At 40.4% G+C, this 24,181-nt stretch overlaps 1 protein-coding gene across 1 annotated transcript in view; it reads left to right on the top strand.

Annotated features, from left to right (window-relative positions):
- Positions 1 to 4,626: 4,626 nt before the first annotated feature.
- fbn2b (fibrillin 2b) overlaps positions 4,627 to 24,181 on the top strand; it is a 60,063-nt gene continuing 40,508 nt past the window's right edge. Inside the window, exons 1-5 of the mRNA XM_047587033.1 lie at positions 4,627 to 4,789; positions 9,571 to 9,895; positions 18,367 to 18,449; positions 18,611 to 18,709; positions 23,897 to 23,992. Coding sequence (XP_047442989.1) covers positions 9,717 to 9,895; positions 18,367 to 18,449; positions 18,611 to 18,709; positions 23,897 to 23,992 — 457 coding nt within the window. The 5' untranslated portion in view covers positions 4,627 to 4,789; positions 9,571 to 9,716. The remainder of the gene's footprint in view (positions 4,790 to 9,570; positions 9,896 to 18,366; positions 18,450 to 18,610; positions 18,710 to 23,896; positions 23,993 to 24,181) is intronic.

The raw sequence follows: 24,181 nt of genomic DNA, 5'->3' as shown, positions 1-24,181 counted from the left end.
AGCAAAAGTATTACTGGCTGTTTTTGATGACTTGAATCTCTGAATCTAATTTAGCATACATAGAATTGAAATCTCTGTCCATACCTAACCATAACATTGATCCGAGTATGTGCGTTCATCTCCATGTCATCTTTGAGGGGCCACTCAAGATCCAGTCACAGTTTCATGCTCTGTATGCAAATAACTCACATACTACATCATCTGGAATGCAGTAGAATATTGCGCAAATAACTGGTGTCTTGCTACCACCGTTTCCGAACCATGAACACTGCTGCTTGCTGTGTGCGGATGGTCACACTGTAGAATCTCTGGAAATTAAGGACCTGTGGAGTCTCTCTTGTCCACCAATGATGTTAATATTTATGTATTTATCTGCGTGATATATGACCAAAACAATGCAGCAGTGACACAAATGCATCCTCGCTGTACTCGGGTGTGTACTTGGGAGCTGCCCACTTGTGATCGGATCATTCAGGATTGCATATCAAAACCACGTCTTAGATCATGCTGTCCACTATAACATCGAGCTGATACCAGTGCAGCTGAAGCATCATTACCCTCGTGAGTTTCAAGCATTACCACCTGTGTAAGTCAAGGCATATGATTTACAAATTGCCCATATGGAATCTTTTGCTTCAGACCTGAGGTAAGGCATGTCAGAGTTACTACATATTTGAACACCTCATAAAAACCCAAGTATTCTATTTCTTGCTGTGTATACATTTTTTTTAGAGAGGACAAGCTTGTGGTTGAAATATGTTTTTATACCTTTGTCCAAACCCTTCCTCAGGATACAAAAGTATTGTGACCGTGGGAACTACTTTATAGAATGAATAATAACCTTATGGTGTTTTATATTTTAAATCATGAAGGAGAATGTTTGTTGCTTCCTTCAGGACATACAGGCATACAATGTAATATTAGGTAGCAATTTGTAGAAAAAAATATTTCTGGAAAGAAATTTAAATCCTTTAACATAAACTCCTGTGGCCCAGTCCTGCCTCTGCTGACCCACATATGGACTGGTTCAACCCTATGGGCAGCAGTACAGAATGACTAATACTTGCCATGAATCTCTCGCTGCTGAGAGGCTGTCATGGAAGTGATTTGGCTCAGTGATGGCTCTCCTGGCTTGGCAAAAGACATCTGAAAGCCCCCATCAAGCACTAGTGACCTCTCTTGATTTTTTCTTTCAACACCGGAGAGGGCAAATTTAACCAATGCACAACTCCGAAACTAAGAATACATAATTTTTTTTATGCAGTCATGGAAAGACAATGGGACACTGTTGCATCACGTCTCATACTCCTCTGTATAAAAGCCACTAATAATCAAAGCTAACACACATGGATCCTGAGTTATGAGTGGCACCTAATGACTAGTTGGGCTTCGTGCGTGCCAATATGTAAATGTAAAACAATGAAACTATGTGTTCATGTAAGGATAAACCCGACCTCATCTGTTTTCTGTACCAGCTTGTCATCTCTCATGTGAACTTCAAGACAGGATCCAAGCTCGACCCTCCACCAATGGCCGATCCTCTGCATTCCTGCTCCTGCAGGGCTGGGTACAAGTAACCATAATGGAGTCTGGTCCATATAAATCAAACAGCTTGCTTTTGTCACCATGAGCCCATGCAGGCACCGCAAAACTCACCACAAAGTTTCACCCAGAACAGTTAGGATTTCATGGAATAATTAGTATTAAACTGGGCAGCTTGACATGTCCATGGAACACATTTGCACTGCTAAGACAAAACTCTTCTTTTTGCTTCTTTTACTGACTTGATCTGAAATGTCAGTGTTATTGTGAGCACCCACTACCACTAATTCATTTAGGTAGCATGCTCCTCAAGACATATGTATTTACCTAAGTTGGGCATATGGGGCGTCTGTGTGCATGAGTGTTTGCCTATGTGTATACAAACCTGTGTTCTGGATATAAAGAGATTGGAAACAAGTGAGCAAGAAGGAGCGTGCAAAGAGAAAGAGGGCAACAGATCGCTAGTAAAAGTATTTCCCCAGGCCCTGAAAATACAATATGCTCCAGACAGTGGTGTGTTTTCACTGTATCCACATCACTGGTTGATGAAATGTGGTTCTGTTTAGAGGGAGAGGGGCAAGGATTGCTGGGAGGGATGGGAGGGATAAGGAGGAAAGAAAGGGGACAGAAACACACACACAAATGGGCTTGAGACTCCTTAGGGGTCAGATTCTTTGTTGCCATCCACCCAGCCTTTGGTGTCAGTGTGAGACTGCGAGACTTCCCGATTCTAAAGCACACCACAAATCATCCTACATGACTGTCTGCATGTCAAAAGCTGGTCCTACAGCATGCTGTATGTTCCTCACCAGAATAAATGACCATGTACAATAAGATCAATTACAGGAGGTATCACTAGACAGTTGGTTGTGTATGGTCAGCATGTTCAAGGGAGAAAGTAGTAATACTAAAATATAAAATCTGGTTTAATGGGGAATTCTCTGGTCTCTTTTACTGTTAAATCATGTTTTGGAAACCGAGCTAATCACTGGACAAAATGTACGAGGAAAGTACAAGTAAATTTTAAATACATCCCCTGATGATTAAAAAGCGGTTTTACATCATCTCTTCTGCGGAAATCCTCATCTCCTGGATTCAGTTTGGTAAATTTAAACTGTGCCAAGTCCTGCAGAGATAAAAAGCATCATGCACATGGTTGTAATTATCCAACTTTGTTAATCTGTGTCTTGAAAACTGACCGAAGACATTACAAAAAAATCTTTAAGCCCGTTTATAAGCTCACCAGAGGATGTTGGGGGAAATAAATAAGAGGATTTGCAGGTACCCTCTGTTCTAAATAATGCCCTATTGTGGAAAAAACTATTTATGACACTTGACAAGAGACAATTCAAGTGTCTCAAGCAAATACTGAATTGTTCCTTTATGAAAAGGCTGCAGTGGCAAGGATTCTCCACTTTGAGAGGACTCTTGGGAGATTCTTTGAAGTTCTTGTCACCGAAGCTAGTTCCCCAAAATAAAGGTCGGGTTATACTTGAAAAGCATTTGTTCATATGACTTGTTGTCCAATCATGTAGCATATGTAGAACATATTTAAAAACTGACTTTTACAGGCAGACAACTACTGTTTTACTTTTCATCTTGAAGACATCCATAGTGTTCACTTGGTCGTACAAAAGTGACAGAAGTAGTTATGTAGAGACTGAAAGAACAGAGCTAGAGGGATATATGTCCAATTTCTACCTAGTGGGTGCAAATGGCTTTATGAAGTCAGAAAAGTGTACCAATTGTGAGAAGTGAGCCTCTGACCACACTGACCAGCCAACAAGTAGTTCTGTCAAGGCATTTCTTGCTGTGAGAAAGAATGAACCACTGTCATACAAGGTCATTACCTCTCTTATATTCAAACTAGGTTAAATCTTCATTGTCATGTCAGTGATGGAGGTCCAGTTTGAACAAGGATTTAAAATTACCTTATTTAAATTGTGGTTTCACAACAAGGTTTTTCACGTTTTGGCAAGATCATTGGTATATTCAGAAACAAGCATCAAACTTCATTCCCTTTGTGCTAAATGGAACCGAACAGAGGCTGGACAGTGCAACACAACAGATTTGCCAATATTTCTACTCTCTACGCAATATCTCAACCCTACAAAAGCCCATAATGTTGACCATCTGTGAAAAATGATGGATTCTGGTAACACTATATAATACAACCCACAAGTTATTTTCCCATGAAGTTGAAGACCTATGCATAATATTTTCCCAGAGAGGATGTGAACCACATATAAATGTGTAAAATAATTTTAAAATAAAGTTAAGTACCTCTTTTTTTGTCATAGAACTTGTGCTACCTTTTGGATAGTTTATGAATTTGCATGAACCTCTACATGAACTTGTTGTCCGTGTTTCTTTAACCCTAGGCAGTCTTCCTTTAGGTCGACACTGAAACCATTTTTTTTTTTTTTTTTTTTTGAGAGTGGTGAAATCATAGCAGTAGGTCACAACATCTGAGATGTGCTCAGCTGTCCTCAGCAATATACCACCCAGATGGCCACTCTCTTAATGTTAACTTCCTATCAGCACTTGTGGCAACAAAGCACAAGGATGTGTCAATCACAAGCACTAGTGGTCTGAGGCAGTAAATAGCAGGTCTATTTGAACAACAAGCGTAAATTTGACACACTGCAACAACATGTTCTTTTAGATCTGCTGTGAAGTTATCTGTGATCTGAGAGCAATACAGGAACTTGTGAAAGTAAATTGGATTTCTGTCTAAAAATCATACAACACTATAATTAATATATTTTTTTTCATCTTCAATGGTGAAAGACCGGGACCCTTCACCCCACTTTCCATCATTGATGGCTCGTTTTCTACAGTTTGATGTCAATGTAAATGTTCCATAGCAATCATTAAAGATCATTTACTCTGACAGAGTCTTATCTCATCACTTAGGTTGCCTGGGGGAGCGTTTTTTTTTTTTTTTGTCAGAGTAATGATAGTGAAACCAAGTTAGCCACAGTGTGAAGATTATGCCGCTTGGCCCCTGTTATAACAACTCTAGGAGTCTTGAGGAATGTGGGTTTGTCCTGCAGTCCATTACTACCCCCTCTCTCTCCCCGTCTCTGCCTCACTCTCTGTCCCCTCCCCTCTTCCAAACAGGGCAATTCCCTAAGTTTTCTCCTTTTCTCACAAGGCTATAGTTCAATATTCCTTTCTGGGGCACACATCCTGTCTCAAATTCCGACTGGGCTCCTCGACGCATAGCCACCCCAGCTGCTGCAAGGTATTGTATCTATTCATTACTGATCTATTGACAACAGTACAATAAAGGTATCAGTGGTACTGGAGAGGGACTATTGTTTCAGAAGCCCGTTGTTTCACGGAGATTATCTGTGTATGCATGGCTGCAAAAAAAAAAAAAGATGCGGGCAAAAGTTTAAAGTCTTAGTTGCAGATAGGTAGATTGAAAGTTTTCGCAATGACGCGCGAAAGTCGCATTTTTTTTTTTTTAATTTAATTTAATTTATTTATTTAATTTTTTTTTTACCGGCGTTTGGGAAAGTGGATCAAAAAAGAGCAGAAGGAACAGGCTAGTCACGTTTCACAGTTTGATGTCTTGTTGGAGTTTCACTGCGGTTTAAGCTTTCCTGGAGAGAATAGCGGATTTGGGGAAAAAAACGCACTAAAGCATTTTTCCATCTGGGAGTAAATTGTGTCTCAGTGAGGACTGATGGTGCGTTTTGCTCCATTCATAAAGTTGTGGTGACATGCACAGCGCGTTTCAGTGAGGCGGTATCGTGGAAAATCATATTTGCCTGTCTGTCAGCTTGCAACAGATGGTTTTAATACCTGACTCACTTTTCTAGTAAAGCGGATTGAACCAGGAATAGTGGTTCTCAACAGTGAACTTACTGTAAGTTGTATGGCATATGATAAACTCGTAATATCCGTATCGGAATGTAAAGCTGTGCAGAGATTTGCCTTTCAGATCTCTGCGTGACTGCAATATTTTTCCACTATACATGGGATGTTTTGTTTCAGTGGTTAGATGGGTAATTGATAGTGCGTGATGCTTTATTTTGAAGGCACAGTCGCACAAATGGTCCGCAAAGATTCCACTCGCTAATTGATCGTGCACTTCTTTTGTTCGACATTGATCCCGCCTCCATATTTTTTTTTAAAAATTTTCCCCCCACTGCTAACTGCTAGAGTTACAACTTTTTTTTTGTCGAGTTCTTGAATAACTTTGCCCTAAAAAGAATATGAGGCTTTAAACCTATGCATATCAGTGCCACACGTTGACACGTTTTGATGCATTTATTTTTAATATGGAAAATGTGAATGGTGCAATAATCATGGGCAATTATAAACACATTGATGTTTTTTAACGTCCAGCCTTTCCTGTCTATTCTTGCTAACCGCTTCCCTCCCTGTCTTTCCCCTGCATACTTGACTGAGTTCACTGCCCATCTGAATCTGAGTAAGTGGGATGTGAGGATATATTTCTTGTGTTTCTCTTGTCCAACCCAGATATGTAATGTGGTTTGACCCATCGCCGCAGGGCTGGAGGTTTAGTCTGCTGAGGTTGTATATCACCAGGGGCCCACACTTTACTGTTAAATCTGTGGTCCAATAATGAGTTGGAGAAGAGAGAAATAAACTTCATGGATATCTCAATTTAATATAACATAATGCCATTAGGACATAGTTGTAAGACTTGATAGGCCATGTATTTGGTCAACAAATCAAAACAAATCTGATTTAGGAACCCAGCATCTATAAATCTCACAATAAACAAGAATGACAGTAATGAAATTAATGTCTTTATATGGATGAGTAATTGTTCTTACTCTTCTTTCTGGTTGTGGAATGTGTGATAGACATAAAGCCTACTCTGATGATTTGTACCTGACTGTGTGACCCTCTTTTCCAGTGGTGTCAATTAATTTTAGTTAATTTTAGTTTAGGGGCTACAGACCAGTAACACAACAGCATAAGTATCTACAACTAACGACAACTCCAAATCTAGCGTGAGAAGAACATTATGAAAATGTTTACATTTAATCATCTATTAGTTTACGAAACATTTTATGGAGAACTTGCAGTTTCTTAAGAAATAATAATGCAATTTTAGCGCATTGCTCCCAGCTGCTGTTCCGTTCATGGTCTCTCTGTTGTGTTTTGTCAACCAGAGTCATATATTAGAGAGAGTCTGACCAACTCAAGTCATGGGCGCCATGTTAGATATATCATAGGGAAGATTCTATAGTGTATCCCTATGGGGCGGATGTGCTATGTTGAAATAAATCGCTGATTTTCACCATTAACGGGCCTACAAGTGTTATTGCCAAGGTCTGGCAATATGTAAAAGGCCCTCACTTAAATATCCCAGCATCTACTTACTTTAAATATCTTAAATGCGCCTGAAAAATGCTTTGTAGCCCAATCACGTCATCAGTAACAGAGCTGTGTTTATCTTCTTCTCAGTCATCCATGTTCATCCATCGTCAGTAAAAATTTGAAATTACTCAGAAAAACGATTAAGGCTCAGAAATACTGAAAATTAATCTAGTCTTATTGTTACTTAGTATTATCATGATAACATTAGCACTTTAGCAATAATAACTTAGTAGTAACTGACGCAAAGTTACGTGTCCAATAAATTCGTCCTATCTGCACAGACATATATTACATGCACACACGGGGTTCACAATATATATGATGGTAGCTGCTATTTTTCTAAGCCTTAAGTCTAGAATAACTAGCTAGGACAAGGCTAGCAAAAGGCTTGGCCAACTTCAAACTTCATTCATTTGTAAAGTGGTGTTGGGTGTTTGTGAGATCAAGGTACACTTTAATGATGGTATGAATTTATTTTTCCTATATAAAATCATAAAAAACATTAAAGAGAGAAATTGATATTTACCTCCCCTGATAGGGAGAGATCAGTTGACATCCAGTTCTTTCTTTTAACTCTGCTCCCATAACATTCTCCATATTTATTCACTGGGGAAACTGTGGAGTTTCCCCCATTCTTTCCTGATCCTGTACTGGAGCCGAAGGCTGAACACTGAAGCGTATTTCAACTTTTATTACAATTTTATTCTCTGCTGTTGCCTTTTCTATGGCTGAATATTGGTTAGATGCATCTAACATGGCACCCATGAAACACGTGACAAGCTCAGAACCAATCAGCATAGAAGGTTAGCTCAGACGGTACATTCCCTAGCTGGCCAGTCTCTCTGTAATATATAAACAGTGCTCCCCTAGTGGAAAATTTAGGAAGGACAGATACTTTTATTGTAAAATTACACTTAATGTCTTCATTGTAATTTTCACACTTCATCCCAGCAAATTCATCCCATGGGCCAGGTTGGACCCTCAGCCGGACTAGTTTTGGGTTTGGGGACGTATGTTTGACACTATTCAGACTCTAGTCCGTCCCCCTGGTTCCCTCTAGTCTTAATGCAATGGCCCAGGCCTCTTAAAATAAAACAGTTTTCCAAGTCATGTGCTGCACTGGAAACTACACAACTACACAATGACTCAGACATAAACAATAAACATATCGTTGTCAGATGGATGGACTGATGGTGTTGCAAGGGTGAAAACAAAAAACCTCAAGTACCATTATGTTATGTTATGCTATTATGTTTAAAACATTGCAGTGCATAGTAGCTCACAAGGCAAAAAGCTGTTATAATTTATAATGGCTTGAACAACTGTGAATTTTAGACACTGAGCACATCTTTCTAATTAGTTTATGACTCTTCTCTCTGTATGCAGTCTATAATCAGTACAAACAGTGTTTGGTGTCTGCTAAGTGATAAACCATGCATGAGACTGCTTTGAAGTACAGTATAGTGAAAACAGATTGCTAAAAGTCAGGATTTATGTGTGTTTTATTTCCTTGCATGTCCTTCTTTATTCACCCCTCATATGTATGTATCTTTATTCACCCCTCATATGCATGTAACCACCATTAACTTTAGTCAGTTGTAACAACATCGTGTGTTGAAACTGAGAGAAGCGAGAGAATTTGAAATGGTTTGCTAAAAATAAGGAATAAAGGCGTGACATAGTCCAAATAAGCCAGGTGGGGCAAGCAGTTGAAATACTGCAATTGCTGCGAACCATTTGAAAAAAAGAAATGGATTTGTTAGCAATAAAATGGAATAGATAAAAGTGGTTGTGGATAAAGGAAACTGATAAACAGGTATCCAGTAGTAACAACAAAAACCAGAAATGTGGACTAATAATAATAATAAGCTAAAGGTAGTTAGCAAACTGTAACAACCTAAAATAGACAAACACGGGAGAGTGGCTAAAAAGACTTGGCTAAAAGCACAAAATCACAGCTGAAATAGTTAGTTCAATGCAACAAACTGACAACTGAAATACTTAGCTCCAGATGGTTTGCTAGTTACACAGTTGTCACGTGATCTCACAAATTTCGTGAGAATAAAGCTGCCTGGAAGAGATGCCTGGATGTAGCTGACACCTTTTGAAGAATCAAAATGGACAGACACTGGAAAGAGTTAGCTAAAATTCTGTGGACGGATAAACGGAAAAAAGATAAAAGTAGAAAAAATAATTAAAACCCGCATGGCCATATTCACTTAGCAAAGTATTCCAACTTAATTTAAACTGTAGCTAGCTATAGAAGCTAAAAGTGTGATGTAAACTGTTGAAGAATCTTGCTCAAGCTTAGCTAATTGAATTAAATTTTAGATCAACGCATAAATAAGGAGTTGGAATAGCTGAAATGAATGGCTTAAACGGTTGAAAGATATATCTTCTTCAATTCCAAACATCACCGAACAACCTAAACTCCAAGGATTAAATAGTTAGAAGTGATTATCAGTACATAATCCACTTTTATATAAAAAATAATAAACATCTAGTTTGCAGTAATGATATAATAATTATAATTTGGAAAATGGTGATGCAGGGTGTGTTCCATGGGCTGAACTTCTTTCATTTTCAGTGTAAGTTTCGTATTTGTCTGTGTTTAACATTTGACCTGTTTCTTAGCTTTGATCTTCTTTTTCCCCCACTGTCTAGCCCATACTCAGGAGTGCACACCGGGACTTGGTCTGGATCCAAGTCTAGATCCTGCTGCTCAGTCTGGGTCCATAAGGTGAACAGAGATTTAGAGAGTGAGCAGAAGAAAGGGAGTGATTCGGTCGGAGGGACAGCGAGGCCGATCAATGGGATCAGGGAAGCTGGCTCAGGTGCTGCTGGGATGGGTGGCGGTGTGTCTTGGGGCGGTTCACGTGGCTTGTGTTCAAACTGGGAATGGACCGTTCCAAACTAGCCGCTTCACCGGTACTGTGGACCAGAGAGAGGCACAACGTGTTCGTCGCCGTGGTCAGGAGACACTGAGAGGGTGAGAATCTGTCTATGTTACTCTCTGTTCATTACTTTTATTCATTTTGTACTGTACAGGCTTTCATATGTATGAAAACGAAAAGTGCACTGAATCTGATTTGTTGGAGAAAATCCTAAACAATTCACATTACCTAAACAACCTTTGTAGCTGTATCTGGAGAAGGTTAGAAATATAAATGCCTTTCCTTTGCTTTCCTGGCAGCTCTCTTTCAACTCATGTGCTTTCTGGGCCAAGGCCAAACTCTCCTTATACCAAATTATGCTGCTGAATACTACCACATTGTTTTCTCAATAACAGCACATGTTCGACCTTAACAGGCTGCTTGACACAGTGAAATCTCCTTGTGTATTTACAGAAAATTGACGTTTTCATGGGAAAAGGGAAAAAAATGTGTCTTTCTCTACATCTCATGAGGGGATGATGAATGAAAAGCATGACCCACATTCCCCAGAGTGTATTAGTTAAGCTGGACTCAAGTGGTTCAGGACTTCTGTGGGGGGGTTGCAGGCCCTGGTGTTTCATGTTGACGCAGCCAGTGGGGAAATAGATGTGGAGTGGTGAGGTATACATCATATGCATGCTTATGTGTGTTTTTAAAGGTGTTGTTTATTTGTCTTCGTGTAGGGAGAATCCAGTGAAATGAACTATAGGAAACATATCACCTCTCACCAGCTGCAACCCCCCCCTCTCCTGGCCTTCTGTTCCCTCTCTCTTCTGCAGCCCAACTTTTTCACTTTGTTACCTAAACACCGTGAGTCAGGGTGTGAAATATATCTCAGTGGAGAAAAAGAGTTTTCATTGTATATTTCGCCTCTTCTTGAAAAACAAAGAATGTTTTGTTGGAGCCCGTTTTCAGTGTCTGCATCAGTTATTCCAATCATTCTCCCATCTGTCCCAGCTTATGGTTTCCCCCAGTGCCAAGCCACAGGAAATGAGGTATTCGTATCACCCGAGGGGGGTATGAAAAGGGGCATTTGTTTCACTGCTGTAGGTGACAAAGAGGCCGAAGGAATAACAGAAGACAGGAAAGGTATGAAAAACAAAGAGCACGTGAGGAAGTGAGAAAAGCAATGAAGAAGAAAATGTGAGGAAAGTTTGTGGAAGACAGAACTAAACACAGAGAATTTTACTCAGTTGTGGCTTATTAGCAGTGGAGGATGCCGCTCATAGAGCCATACTCTGCCCTGTTACTCATTCTGGTTAACATGAAAGGCATTTCGCCACATTAAATTAAAAAAAATGCTGTCCCTGTGCATTTATATTTTAAAAGAGATGTTTTAAACCAAAGTTTGAGCATCCTTTAACAGCTCTAATCATTCTGTTTATAGCCACTGTCAAAGGGCCATCCTGTCCGACACCAAGTTTTCACTGAGCAAACTGACATTGACATTGAACTCAAACCATGAAATATATGACTGACTTAGAAATAATTCACATTCACACTTTGTCCAACAGGCAGTGAACAGCCAGAGAAGAGAGTCAATCCACCAGGGAACCTTGCACAATAGCATATTATTTCCATCAAATAGTATGTGGTTTCATGAGAACAAGTAACAAAAGCCTGCAGACTTTTCCCATTACATTGTTAAGTTTTGGAAGCGCTACAGTATTGGGAATGAAATGCTCATGCAACAATTGTTTTGTGTACTAAAGTAAGGTGACAAGGTCTTGCAACGTCATTGAATCACAACTGAGGTTAATAAGCTGTGTTTGCATGCCGGGCTTTGAGCCACTTCAAGCGTGTGAAAAAATCTTTTCGATTTGTTTGGTGGGATTTCTAGGTGTTGTCTAGTAGCTGTCACTTGAGTTATTTTGAAACTACCTCCCTTGAATTGGCAGTCTGGCTAAAACAAATAGCCCTAATGCGATAAATTAACTTTCACTTACTGTTTTATAGTTGTTGGCTCATCTGGGATTGGGTAAAATTAGTCTACAATTGGGTCTGTTGCATCCAACCAGCTTTGGAGTAAAGCCTTGAGTGTGAAGAAATCACATTTGTCATGTGTAAGTGTTTTGGCTGTTTGTAATGCTTTGTGTATTGTGGGACTAATGTTTCTTACACAGTGAATTGTTGAATTTTATTAAGACTCATTCAACCAAGCTCACTATAATATGTGCAAACCCACCCTTGTGCCTTTGCACCAATCACAGCGCAGTCATTTACTCAGTAGGGGTTTCACAGATTGAATGCGTGGGAGAAGTAAACGCTGCATTCGTTTAATGATGGTCATTACACTGGCCTTGGGCCGTGGCGCACTGTTTATTTGCTGGCTACAGCTCCATATCCCCTGGTCTGTCTCTAGTAGCGTTGGGTCTGATGCTGACTGACTATGATTTATTGGCTCTCACAGCACACTGCAGCCTGGCATCAGTCCACTCAAGGGCAGTATCTGATCAGACCACAGCCGCCTGGTTGACTGCCTGGCCCCTGATTGACTATCTGGTTGGTAGAACAAGATGGGGGAAAGTGTGAGGCAAAGGCAGACATCTATTTTATTCCTCTCTTATTCCTTCTAGTGACTTGACAACCAAAGGAGATCATACACATTCACATTCACAGACATACACAACATACACATTCACAGACATTTTTTACTTTAAAAAAGTGCCCTTGTATTTTTGATTTGAAAATCCTGCCAGGTTCTTATTTTCTTGCAGATGTCCACTTTATTAACTTGCCGAACTTGCCCACTTTCCCTAGCTTTTCCCAGCTCTTGGATGTTGGCAAACTTGGCAGACAGTCAGCCCCAAAGCAGAAACTTATATTTAGTCACTCCAGTTCTTTCCAGGATAATGTCAATACCACCCTGATGGCCTGGACAGGGTCCTGTATTTATAGCCTACGTTGGCATATGTCTAATTAGAAATTTAAGCGTTCAAGATTTGTGTGTTTTGAGCACAGAGGGAAGGAAGACCCACAAAAAAACCTTGAGAAGAAATTAGATTTGGTATGAGTTAGCATTTGCCAGTTTGTTTTATGTGCGTTTTAGCTTTTTGTGTGTCTGCATTTTGCTGACACACCTGTGCGTGAGTGAGGTGTAAAGATGGGATTATCTGGGACAGCTGATTGGCATGTGGTCTGTGATAAATGTGGTTTCTACATAATGTCAGACTGTATGAAACATTCAGCCATCAGTTTACTTCTCAAAGTAACAAAACATACACATTCACAGACATTAACTGAGCTTATTTATGTGCAAAAATCTATTTGTTTTATGATCGCATTTCTGTGAACTAACATGTTCACTGATCACAAACAATTTTATCTTTGCCATAAATCATGAGACAGACATTTATTTTTATTTTGATGGAAGAATAAACAGATTTTCCCTTGGGGGTCTGTGTGGTATACCACAGTGTATATTACTGTGCTATATAACTTAATCTCCTGTCAGTTGGAATAGTCATTGCATAAACTACAGCACTCTACATCACCAACATTTTAACTTCTGCTTTAACTGTGCTTTCAATCCCACCTCAATTTAAGCTTCAAATCTTTAATGATATGGCTTATGAAAACAATACTTGTACCACGATTATCAAATTTTCCACTTCTCTTTCTTCACATTTGTAAAAAAATTATTTTCTCCAATACTTTGTGACACTGAAATTTAATACTCAGCTACATTTAAAACATCCCATTAGTCCAATGAGATGTTTGTAAATGTGGATATATTCATTTGATCATAAGATTATTTCCTAATGTTTTGACTTCCCATCCCATAAATTCCGTCCTTTGTTTTTTCCTCCATTGCTTTGTTCATCTACTTTGAACTGAACCTTTACAGGGCATGAAAACCAATATTTTGAGCACTTTTCATACGTGTAGACATTATTCCATCCATACGTGTTAATGCTGACTTGAATACAAACTCAAAACCAAAACTTGATCAATTCCCCTCATCTCCATCTACTATTGGATCTATCTTTGGATTTTCTGTATCCTACATTCCCATATCATCCTGCCCCAAGATCTGATAGGAGAGTTACAGGCCCAGGTGTTGCTAGAAGCCGTAATGTGTAAGAGTTTTCCCCAGGCAGGTCATATACCACACAGATGACCTTTGACCTATGACCAGTACACTGAAACACACACATACATGGACACAGACACCTGACCCTGAGCCCTGGCAACTGTGAACTTCTGGTCAGTGTCTTTATGGAAACAGACTGTCTGTAGTCATTTTCCATGCCTGGCCGGCAGTGCCCTTCCTTGTAGGCCAGCGGAGACTGGCTGCTCTAAACTGCCTTAACCTTTGACCGCATGGATTCCTGTTTGAAGAAGGCCCTCAGGCTATAGCCATATAATTTGTTTATTTTGCAGTTTCTAATCTGGTCTAAATCCTTTTTAAAAAAAGACTAGTTTAAAAGCGAAGCTCAAAGGTTTTTTTGTTTTTGTTTTTTTTCATTATGGAGTCACTTGGCTCTGATGAATTCTGTTCTAAAAACAGCAGACAGTAAAAAAAAAGTGCATTAGAAGGATTTCCTTTTTGTCGAATTCAGCAACATCAGACTGTTGTGGTTTTGAGTGTAAAATTACAAGTTTGACATGTTGTGATGTAGTATGTAAATGTGGTTTTAAATTTTTATGGTTCTTATGGTTATTTGGCCTCCTTGTGTAGATCTCTACGAAAGTGCCTTCCCATTCAACTTTGACCTCTGATTACAGTGTCATTCATTCCACATATTCCTCTTTGTTGAAATGGGAGCCATTCTCCTTTCATTACTATTAATGACACTCAACATCAAGCGATCCACAGGTTGAGATGCAACTTCAAAGGCAGCAACATGACCACAGACGAGTTAATCTCCATTAGATTAAGCCCTCTGAACAGTAGGACATTTCATATATGGAGGAAAAGCCTTAGAGCTAAACTACTTTTTTAGGGCTGTTTCTCATTGTGTTCTGCTTCACTTTTGCCGCTGAAGCCTGTGAGACCAGGCACTGACAGGAGAGAGAAAAAATAGAAGAATAACAAACCTAAGTTTCTCACCCCAGGGTCAGACCCTTATAATCTTTAATATATTCACATCCCCCAGGTCTGTAATGGTGGAGAATCTTCAACGCGCTATGGAGAAATAGATCAGGGAGGAACTTTGGTCGACTGTTCATTAAATGTTGGAATGCTTATGTCTGGCTTTATCAATTTCTAAACGTTTTTCGAAGACTGTTTGGTTTGTGTGTTTAGCCCAGAAATTCAACCCCCACCAAGGGTCTTGCCTTCCCGTGCTCACGTCGCTCTCTGCCTCGTTTCCATATCTTGGTTTTCCGCTCCCACTCCTCCTCCTGCTTCCTCCTCTTCTCAACATAAACTTGTTTTGCTTTCTCTCCCACTGATCCCCTGTTCCTTTCCCACCACTCAGCCTTCCCCCTTCTAAGTCGACATTCCTCTCACTCTTTTCACACTTTTGAATATCACATCTTAAATGTCTGCAAATGTCCCCAAAGTAATTCATGGAAGGATTCACGTCTTCCATTTTCACCCCTTTTTTTCTTTTTATTTTCTGTCTTTGTGCACAAATTCTTCATACATAAATATCTTGTGTTGTCTGTCTTCCCACCTGTTTGTCTGTTTCTCTGCCCCCCACCCGTGCCATCTGGTAATGTGGTTGGAGGTGTGCTTTGGTCTCCATCCATGAGAGACTCAAACCCCAGCTGTCATCTCCCTGGTGACAGCCCGGGGTTACTACGGATGCTGTCTCATGAGGAGGGGAGGAAGGTCATCTGTTTCACACAGTAGCAACTCAAGATCAACACACTTCATTTCCAAATGAGGACCTTTAATCTCTTGGTTTTGACTGCCTGTCCAAGCTAAAGCCTTCCAGTTGAATTATATTTAGCTTAAGACTACAAATGGCGTCATCTTGACTTTTCACCACTTTAGCTGTACAGTTAGGCTCATATATATTTGGACAGTGACACAATCTTCTTGATTTGTTCTCTATATGCTACCATATAATTAAACAACTAAGATGCAGTTGAAGTGCAGACTTTCAGGGGTTGAACAAAAATATCCTATGAATCGTTGGTACAACCATTTTTATACAAAGTCTCCTTATTTTACTGCCAGAAGTCTGGAACCCATGGACATCACCAAACACTGGGTTTCCTGTGTTGTGATGCTTTTCCAGGCCTTTACTGCAGCTGTCTTCAGTTGTTGCTTATTTGTTAGGTTTCCTGCACTAAATTTGTCTTAAGTAAGTGAAATGCAGCTCGACCGAGTTGAGATCTGCTGAATGACTAGGCCATTACACTTCTTAACCTTAAAATAAAAAAACACCTGAGGTTGCTTCTGCTGTATGTTTTGAGTCATTGTGAAGCAACATCTAATACATTCAGGCGCATTAGCTGAATTTGAGCACAATGTGTATCCCTATACGCTTTAGAATTTATTCTGTTTTACAGAAGATGTGGTGTGCTTTGGATCATGACCTGTTCCAAGCCTTCTGCATACTTTCTTCTTCCCATCATTCTGGCACATTTTGATCTTCGTCTCATCAGTCCAAAGAATGCTGTCTTAGTACTGGGCTGGCTTCTTCAGAAGTTTTTTTTGGGAAAGTGTAATCTGGCCTTTGGCCCTAATTTTTGAGGCTGATTGATGGTTTGTGCCTTGTGGTGAATCCTCTGTATTTACTCTCATGAAATCTTCTCTATTTGTTATTCTAAAGGGTTTTTCTTACAGTGGAAAGAATCCTACCACTGTCTTCTATGAACATCCAGGCCTTTTTGAGTTCCAGAGGTCACCAGTGTGCCTTTCTTTTCTCAGAATGTTGATTTGGCCACTCCTAATATTTATGCTGTCCCTCGGATTTCTTCTTTTAGATGAATGGTCTGTTGAACTTTCACTGATATCTCCTTTGACCTAATATTGTGGGTTCACAGCAACAGCTTCTAAATGCAAATGCCACACCTGAAATCAACTCCAGATCTTGTACCTGCTTAAATAATGAAGGATGGATGAGGGAATGGCCCCTGCATCCAATGTAATAGCTTTTGTAAAAGAGACACCTTCATATCAAAGAGCTGCAATTCTTGGACCTTTTGTCCAATTTGTATGTAAATACCCTAAAATTACAGTTGAGACAGCTCTGCACTTTAAGCCCATATTGAGTATACAACTGTATCATGAACATGTCATCGTTCCCTATGCATAGTCAGAAAACAGCTTTAAAACTTCCCAGAGCTGTGAAGATAGCTTGGCAAAGTTTAAAAAAACAACTCAACTTCAGCATTAAACTATATAACAGAAATGATACATGGAATTTAAAACAGTCAGACATTTAAAAGGCAAGGTCAGATGAAATCTGCACTTGGGAAATATAGGATTCAACTGTTACATCTGGCGACTAAAAGTTAGAATATCTCAGCTTTTGCTTTGGCAGATGCTTTTTTGATAATACTAAATTTACTAGTCCTTGGTCAGCATCAAAACTGGGTAATCTACTGTTACTAAAAACAGTTTCTAACCAGAAGAGACATAATGAATTATTTTGTGGGGGCAGAAATAGTCTAGACTTAAGAGATGTGATCCAAAATGACTTTAATATGTGCATCTGGATCAAGCTTTATCCCAATTTACCATGCTGTGGTCCCTTAATTCTTAGTCATGCCATCAGCAAATGCAAACAACTAACCACCAACACAGACGACCACAAAACCCCTCATTATATGGTCTGAAAGGTCACTAAGGATATCATTATTTAGCCGCAAAGTTGGAATCATGTCAGTTTGCTTAAAAACTTTAAACTGCATGGCATATCTCACGCTCATTTCCTGAGAGTAAATGCTTTTGTAATGACACAGTATCCAAAAGAATCATAGTTATAGGCAGGTGTGTCATTCTCATCTATGGATGACGAAATAACAAACTGTTCCTTCACATTATCTTGTAAACCCACTGTAGGTTTCTGTGTGTATTTGTGCGTGTGAGAGCAGAGTCAGTCATCTCTAGATGTGGTTTTGCCATTTCCTCAGAGGAAAACTTTGTGGCTAACCTGTCAGGCCAGCCGAGCTCTCCGTAATCTGTGATGACTCTTACATCTGTCAGGCAGGTCAAAGTGTTCTGCTGCCTCTCCACCAGTAAGAATAAGAGTTGACTGAGCCCGACAACATGGAGCAGGGCTGGAAATTTGCCAGAAAATAGCACAGTCAGGCATGAAATCTGAAGGAAAGGAGGACTTTACACATCCTGTTCTTCTTCAAAGTTTGCATTGAAAGCAACAAAATGCTACTCCTTATGTTTTAGGCCCCTTGCAATTTCCCTCCCTCCTCCCTTGTCTGAAAAGACGTCTATCCATCAGGCTTTGTATCAAAGTTTGTTTTGTTTACTCTCAAAGCAGAGACCATGCAGGCCTTGTACAGCTCAGAAAATAATTCAGAACTTTGTGTATTTGTTTTTGGATTGCAGCAGAATATGTTTGGGAGGTCTGGGTGAGTAGTGAGTTTGTTTGTTCTTTCTTTTTGTCAGACCCAATGTGTGTGGCTCTCGCTTCCATTCCTACTGCTGTCCAGGCTGGAAGACACTGCCAGGAGGGAACCAGTGTATTGTTCGTGAGTTCCTCCGTCCTTAAATCCTCTGCAATAACACAAAGCTCAGCGAGAAGATAACAAATATGATAAATCTGTGCATGTGATAATGTATGGTTGAAGACTAGGAAAAATAAAGGGACCAATTAAATTCACTTTCGGCTTCTTCCCCTTCCTCTTCCCAGCGATTTGCAGGAACTCATGCGGCGATGGCTTCTGTTCAAGACCCAACATGTGTACCTGTGCGAATGGCCAGCTCTCTCCCAGCTGTGGAGCAGGAGGAGGTCAGTAGTGCCACTCATCACGCACACATCAAACCCCTTCATAAGATGACAACGGACAAGGGAATAACTATTTAGCATGGGCTGATCCATTTCAAGGACAATAATTGATTGATCATCAACAATTTCGGGTTGCAACTTCTAAAACAGCACTGTCTGTCTTTTGTGATTAGAATATTATATTTTGAAACAAAGATATTTTAGCATGTTGATGTTTGGGAAAATGGACTTGTTCACTGGCTGAGAGGGTGATATGTCTGACTACATGAGGAAACGACAGACCTGGCTCTGTCAGTGGGTTACAAGGTGACTACCAGCACATCTAATTAGCTGGAAACAGTAAATACCTGGACTCTTGGCTGTTCCTAGAAAATAAGGCCAAACTAACTACTTCAAAAGGTTGGTTCAATCTCTTCTAACACATTCTCTAACTCTTTCAAAAATCCAAAGCAAAAAAATATACAAAGACTCAAAACACAATATACTCTTTTCTGAATGTGTATACAACAGAAACAGCATGTTTGGCCCATTGATGACCTTATCTGATTCCTTTTGTACTCTGGTCCAATAATCTAATATATCACTGTTGTAGTAAATTCCCTTTATTCCGCTGAGTGGCTTAGAGCGCTACTTCCTTTTACAGTTTGATTCTGCTGTAGTCAGTTACACTGTGCAGTACCTCCCTTCAGTTGTCAAATGCATTGGTCCCACCTTTCCCTTGTGGGATCCAGAATATTATCCAGTTTAATAGCAATGTATAGAGTCCAAGGCCTGTGCCAAAGCACAGGTCACAGGGTTTGTCAGGATTAAAGGAGAGAGTCTGGCAGCCCCAGATCAGTCTACTGGGCTTAGTTACAGACCACTCAGGATGTGTGTGTTTGGAGTGGAGCAAAGTGTTTTACTGCACATGCAGAGTGTGTCAAATCACGTTTTGCGAGATTACTGCAGGGTGTGCAGGGTTCAAGTATGAAGTTAATATGCAAAAGGACATGCTGTTAAATGCCACTCTGAGAGCATGTGCATTGTGCATCGCAGTTTGTTCAATGTGTTCAGCTTCGCTGCTTTAGCAGGACAAAGTCAGCTCGTCAGTCACGCCTGGTCCCTGCCAGACCCTTTACACATGCTCACATTCCATTAAGTCCACTAACACACACAGTTTTACTTGCGATGTACTGTACACGCCGCGAGACACTTACATGGACACACACACTTAAATTCAAACAGACAGATGTAGCTAACACATGCACAGCGAGCATCATTTGGCTGTGACCCAGAGGTGTAAAACAGGATCTGTTCCAGCCGTGAGTAAGGGCCTATTCCTTAGCAGAAAACACAGAGGGTGGGGAGAAGAAAAATTTCCCCTGACCTGTATGGCCGGACGTGCACAGATATCCTACTGAGCTATGGAGTCATGATCCTTAGGAGCAGGAATGGCCTGAGAAAGTAAAGTGATAAATTAGAGCGAGAGATTTGCAGAGCTGGACTGAATTGACTGTCACGTTAATTCACTCTCAGTTGTCCTAAACTGATTGATTCAGGTTTTCAGAAAGTGGAGAAGAAAGAAAAGAAGCTACTGAGATATTGTGTGATAAGTTTATTCGGAGACAACTTTAATGTTCTATTATTAGTTGCTGGGGAAGTTGTTAAAATGGATCGCTAAGAGTGTATTATTGCACAAGACATTCCTCTGGCCTCTCTGACAGTTTTAATGTCAGGGGTCAAACAGCTTTACGACCTAAGATAAAGTGAAGCCCTGTGAGTAAGGAAACTGCTATTGGATGACCCTGCGAGACCACAGAGGCCACATTATTTGGTCATTACTCTTCATCTATTATAACAAGTATTTCTCTTCCCTTATAGAGTTCTTCCCTCTTTTCAATTGCCTTTGATTCAATAATATTTGGTTATAAAGCTTAGTTTTGGATTGAATTCCCTTATACCCAAATGTGTGTTTAACTAATGACTAAGTTGAAAACTGTTTTTACAACATTATCGGTCCCAGAAGCTTTAGGTCTTGTCAAGAAAAGCCAAATACTCTCGTTGTAGAGCTTGTCTCCCTAAATGTGCTAAATCCTTAATTCAGCTGTTGGCAAGAGTCCACAATTTAACAGGATAATTCAGTGCAGTTGGAAACAAATTGCAGCTCTATGGAGATCCATTTTGAAACACCAATTTCCTTAATTATACAGGCTGATTCTAGCACCCTGGTTTGCTTGGTTATAGATAGCATCTTCATGTCTCACATCTTGCCTGTGGAATGCAGAGGTTTAAATAAATCAGCAACACATTGGTGACTTACTTCATGTAATCCACATGGCTCTGATGATTGGTGTGTCCATGCTGATGATTGGCTGTCTTCTTTTTTTTCTTTAATGACTTTTCCTGGAATTTGAACAATACAAGGTCATGTTTCTATGAAAGGCCTGGCAGAAATGTGTGCATTTCCAGAAAAAGAAGAGTCTCTCTAAAGCCAAGGTGAATCTATAACTGTATGAGTCACATTTACTAAAAACCTGGAGATGTCTTGTCACTTCCCAGACAACGAAGGTTCATGCTGCAAAGTCAGCCTTGTAATAAACCCGCGAGTGTTTAAGGCAGAGCAGATGTGCTGGCGATCGTATAGGGTTGTCTTTATAACCTTGTCTTCCCATAACCATAATTATGAAATCATTAGCAGGGATGTTCTCGCCCTAGTGCTGAGAAACAGCTGTCTTCAGACTGACAGCCTTCCATTGGCAATTGACTAGTAGCAGTAGGGAGCAGCAGGAAGCCATGGGAAAACAGAGGGGGGCTTTTTAATTAGAAACCATGCTGCTTCGACAGTCCATCTTGACCGTAAAGCCAAGCTCTGCCCTGTTAGATTGGAGGTTTGAGCAAGCAAGTTAACCAAATGAGCTGCTCTAATTTACCCAGAGAACTGATGATGTGTGTGAGGTATAGAGTTGACTGAAAACAAGGCGGAGTTTCCTAGAATGGATATTTTTGCACTTGGACCTCAGCCTGTTCTGACAGACTCTTACATAGCTTTGAGTTTCACCACATCTTCTATCCTTACTGAAACTGTGGCTGACTTGTCACCAATCCCTGGAGTGAATCACGACAAAACACTGCTATAAAGCTCCTCAGTTTTCCATCAGACCCACATGCGTCGACACGCACACACACGCATTCACACACAAGCCGGGACTTCCTGTGTTTCGCAGCCTCTCGTAAAAAACACCCAGATGTGAGCAGCTCACCGACGACACAACCAGAAAATAGAGGTGCATTGTGCTGGCGCAACGCTAACCCCTTTTGCTCAACGTCTGGATGACACACAGGCACACATGCACATCCCCCTCACCAAGTTACTCTGCACACGCAGCTTTCAAGGCACGGGTCATTGGGCCAAACCATCTCTCCACCTGCAGGAGATGGGGTGCCATGAGGAGGGGCTTAAGAGGGGAAGTTATCCAGTGAGATCATCTCCTTCTGCGTCCAAATGTGCCCGTTTCCTTTGTCTTCTCAATTTCCCAACTTGTTCCAATTACAGAGAAAACACACGACATGGAAAATGTTACTCTTACCTCCGTCTCTCCATCTTTACAGTCACCTGTTTCATCAGTCTCTAGTAGGCAGACTGATGCATGTCTCTTACCTCTAGCCAAGTATTCCCCCATGCTTCCTTGACCTACATAAACTATTGTTTTGTGCAGAAGGTTTACCTAAGGTCCACTCAGCTTAGTCTTAGTTGCGACACCGTGGATCACTTTTATTTCCAGTTATATTTTCCATGGTCAGGGAAAACTGTAATCACTCATTTCAATCATCATTCACGTCATATCTCCTACTCTTGATCTTAAGTGAAGAAAGAGAATCAGCACTGCATAACCACATTTCTTGAATGAAGTTTAAGACCTGAGAGGAAACCCTGACCCATTTCCGTGAGAGTGAAGAAGAAATGAAAAAAAGAGACAGCACACTAGTACACTAACCTAGTCTCAAAGAATTTGCTTTAATTTATCACCATATGTTGCCATGAGGCACAATCCAGACAAATGTAGTTTCTGCCAATTCTGTACATGGAGGCTGCCAAGAACTGCTTGTGAGAAACTTAACTGGAATGCCTGCTAGACGTCCAGATGCATTAAATCTATGGAACAAATGAAAGCCTTGTTGATCAGTTTTGTGAATTTCGCCCACTTTCAAGATCAATTTCTATTGTGCTCTGACTCATGCAGCTGAAGTCTGTCCTGTGTGAGCTTCCAGTAAGACAGGCATGGGGTGATCACAATGAAAAGCTAGATTCATTCATCATGACTTACACAACTCCTATTTAGTGTGTTTTGGTAGAGTCAAACTAAGTGGGTGGATTATAGTGGCTAAAATACCTCCTGTTGGCAAGTGTGCAAACTCAAAAAGTCTCATTAGACAAACTCAGCTACGAGGAAGCTCAGTCATTTCCCCTCTGTTTTAGAGCTCTACATGCCAGAAATGTTGAAGAGAGAAAGACACACAAACAGGCAGACGGAGAGGGAGGCAGATAGAGGAAAGGAAATGAATGCTGAACTTGTGGTTAAAATATAGACAGAAAAGCATGAAAGGCACTGAGATTATAGGGAAAAGCAAAGGAAGGAAGAAAGGTATAAGCTAAAGAGTACTTTGGAGACTTAAGGACAATAAAATGCCCACTTGAACTGCAATGAAAGACATAAAGAGGATGCAGGGAAACCTCACTAAGGCTGAGCAGCCTTCCAGCCTTGAGGTTTTACTTCACATTCAAGTGCTTATACCACTACAGCACATTTCTGTTTATTAGTTACTTTTTCTTTTTCTTGCCTCACTCCACTGTTGACTCGACTATGTTTAGATTGTTTTGTCCGTTGTACCCCACTTGTCTTCCCTCTGTTTCTCACGTAGCACCCTCACCCACTATTCCTCGCAGCGAATTCCTGACTGACTGTAGCATACAGCTGGTTCATCCGATTCCCTAAAGCAAGTCCGTTTGATTAGCTTTGGTTTTGTGAGGGGAGTTTTGAGACTTGTCTGTCAATCTAAAGCTTCCAAATCATCCAAGTTGTGCAAACCTGGTGGAAGTAGAAGTAGCCTCTTATGGAATAAAACGACCATATTCATTCAACACCACTCCTGAAATACATTTGATGGGTAATAATTAAATAAAATAAAAGATATCTTTCCTCTGACTTTCAGTGCACTCCTGTAATGTCAGGTGTATGAATGGAGGCAGCTGTGCAGAGGACTCCTGCTCCTGCCCCAAGGGATACACAGGCAGTCACTGTGGACAGCGTGAGTACAGCCTGATGTGGAGTCAGGGTGGATGTGCTATGCATGTATGCAGATTTTTTATGTGCCACCTGTTAGGATACAGGGGCTATTGTAGTTAAAGACTAAAAGTTTTCAAGAACAGTCTCCTAAACATTCTGCTTTGATAATTTTGTCTTTGGACCACTGGAGTCTACAGCTGAAATACCATAT

Source organism: Mugil cephalus, chromosome 6 (assembly GCF_022458985.1).
Source record: "Mugil cephalus isolate CIBA_MC_2020 chromosome 6, CIBA_Mcephalus_1.1, whole genome shotgun sequence".
Lineage (NCBI taxonomy): Eukaryota > Metazoa > Chordata > Actinopteri > Mugiliformes > Mugilidae > Mugil > Mugil cephalus.
This window is presented reverse-complemented; position numbering and strand designations above follow the sequence as displayed.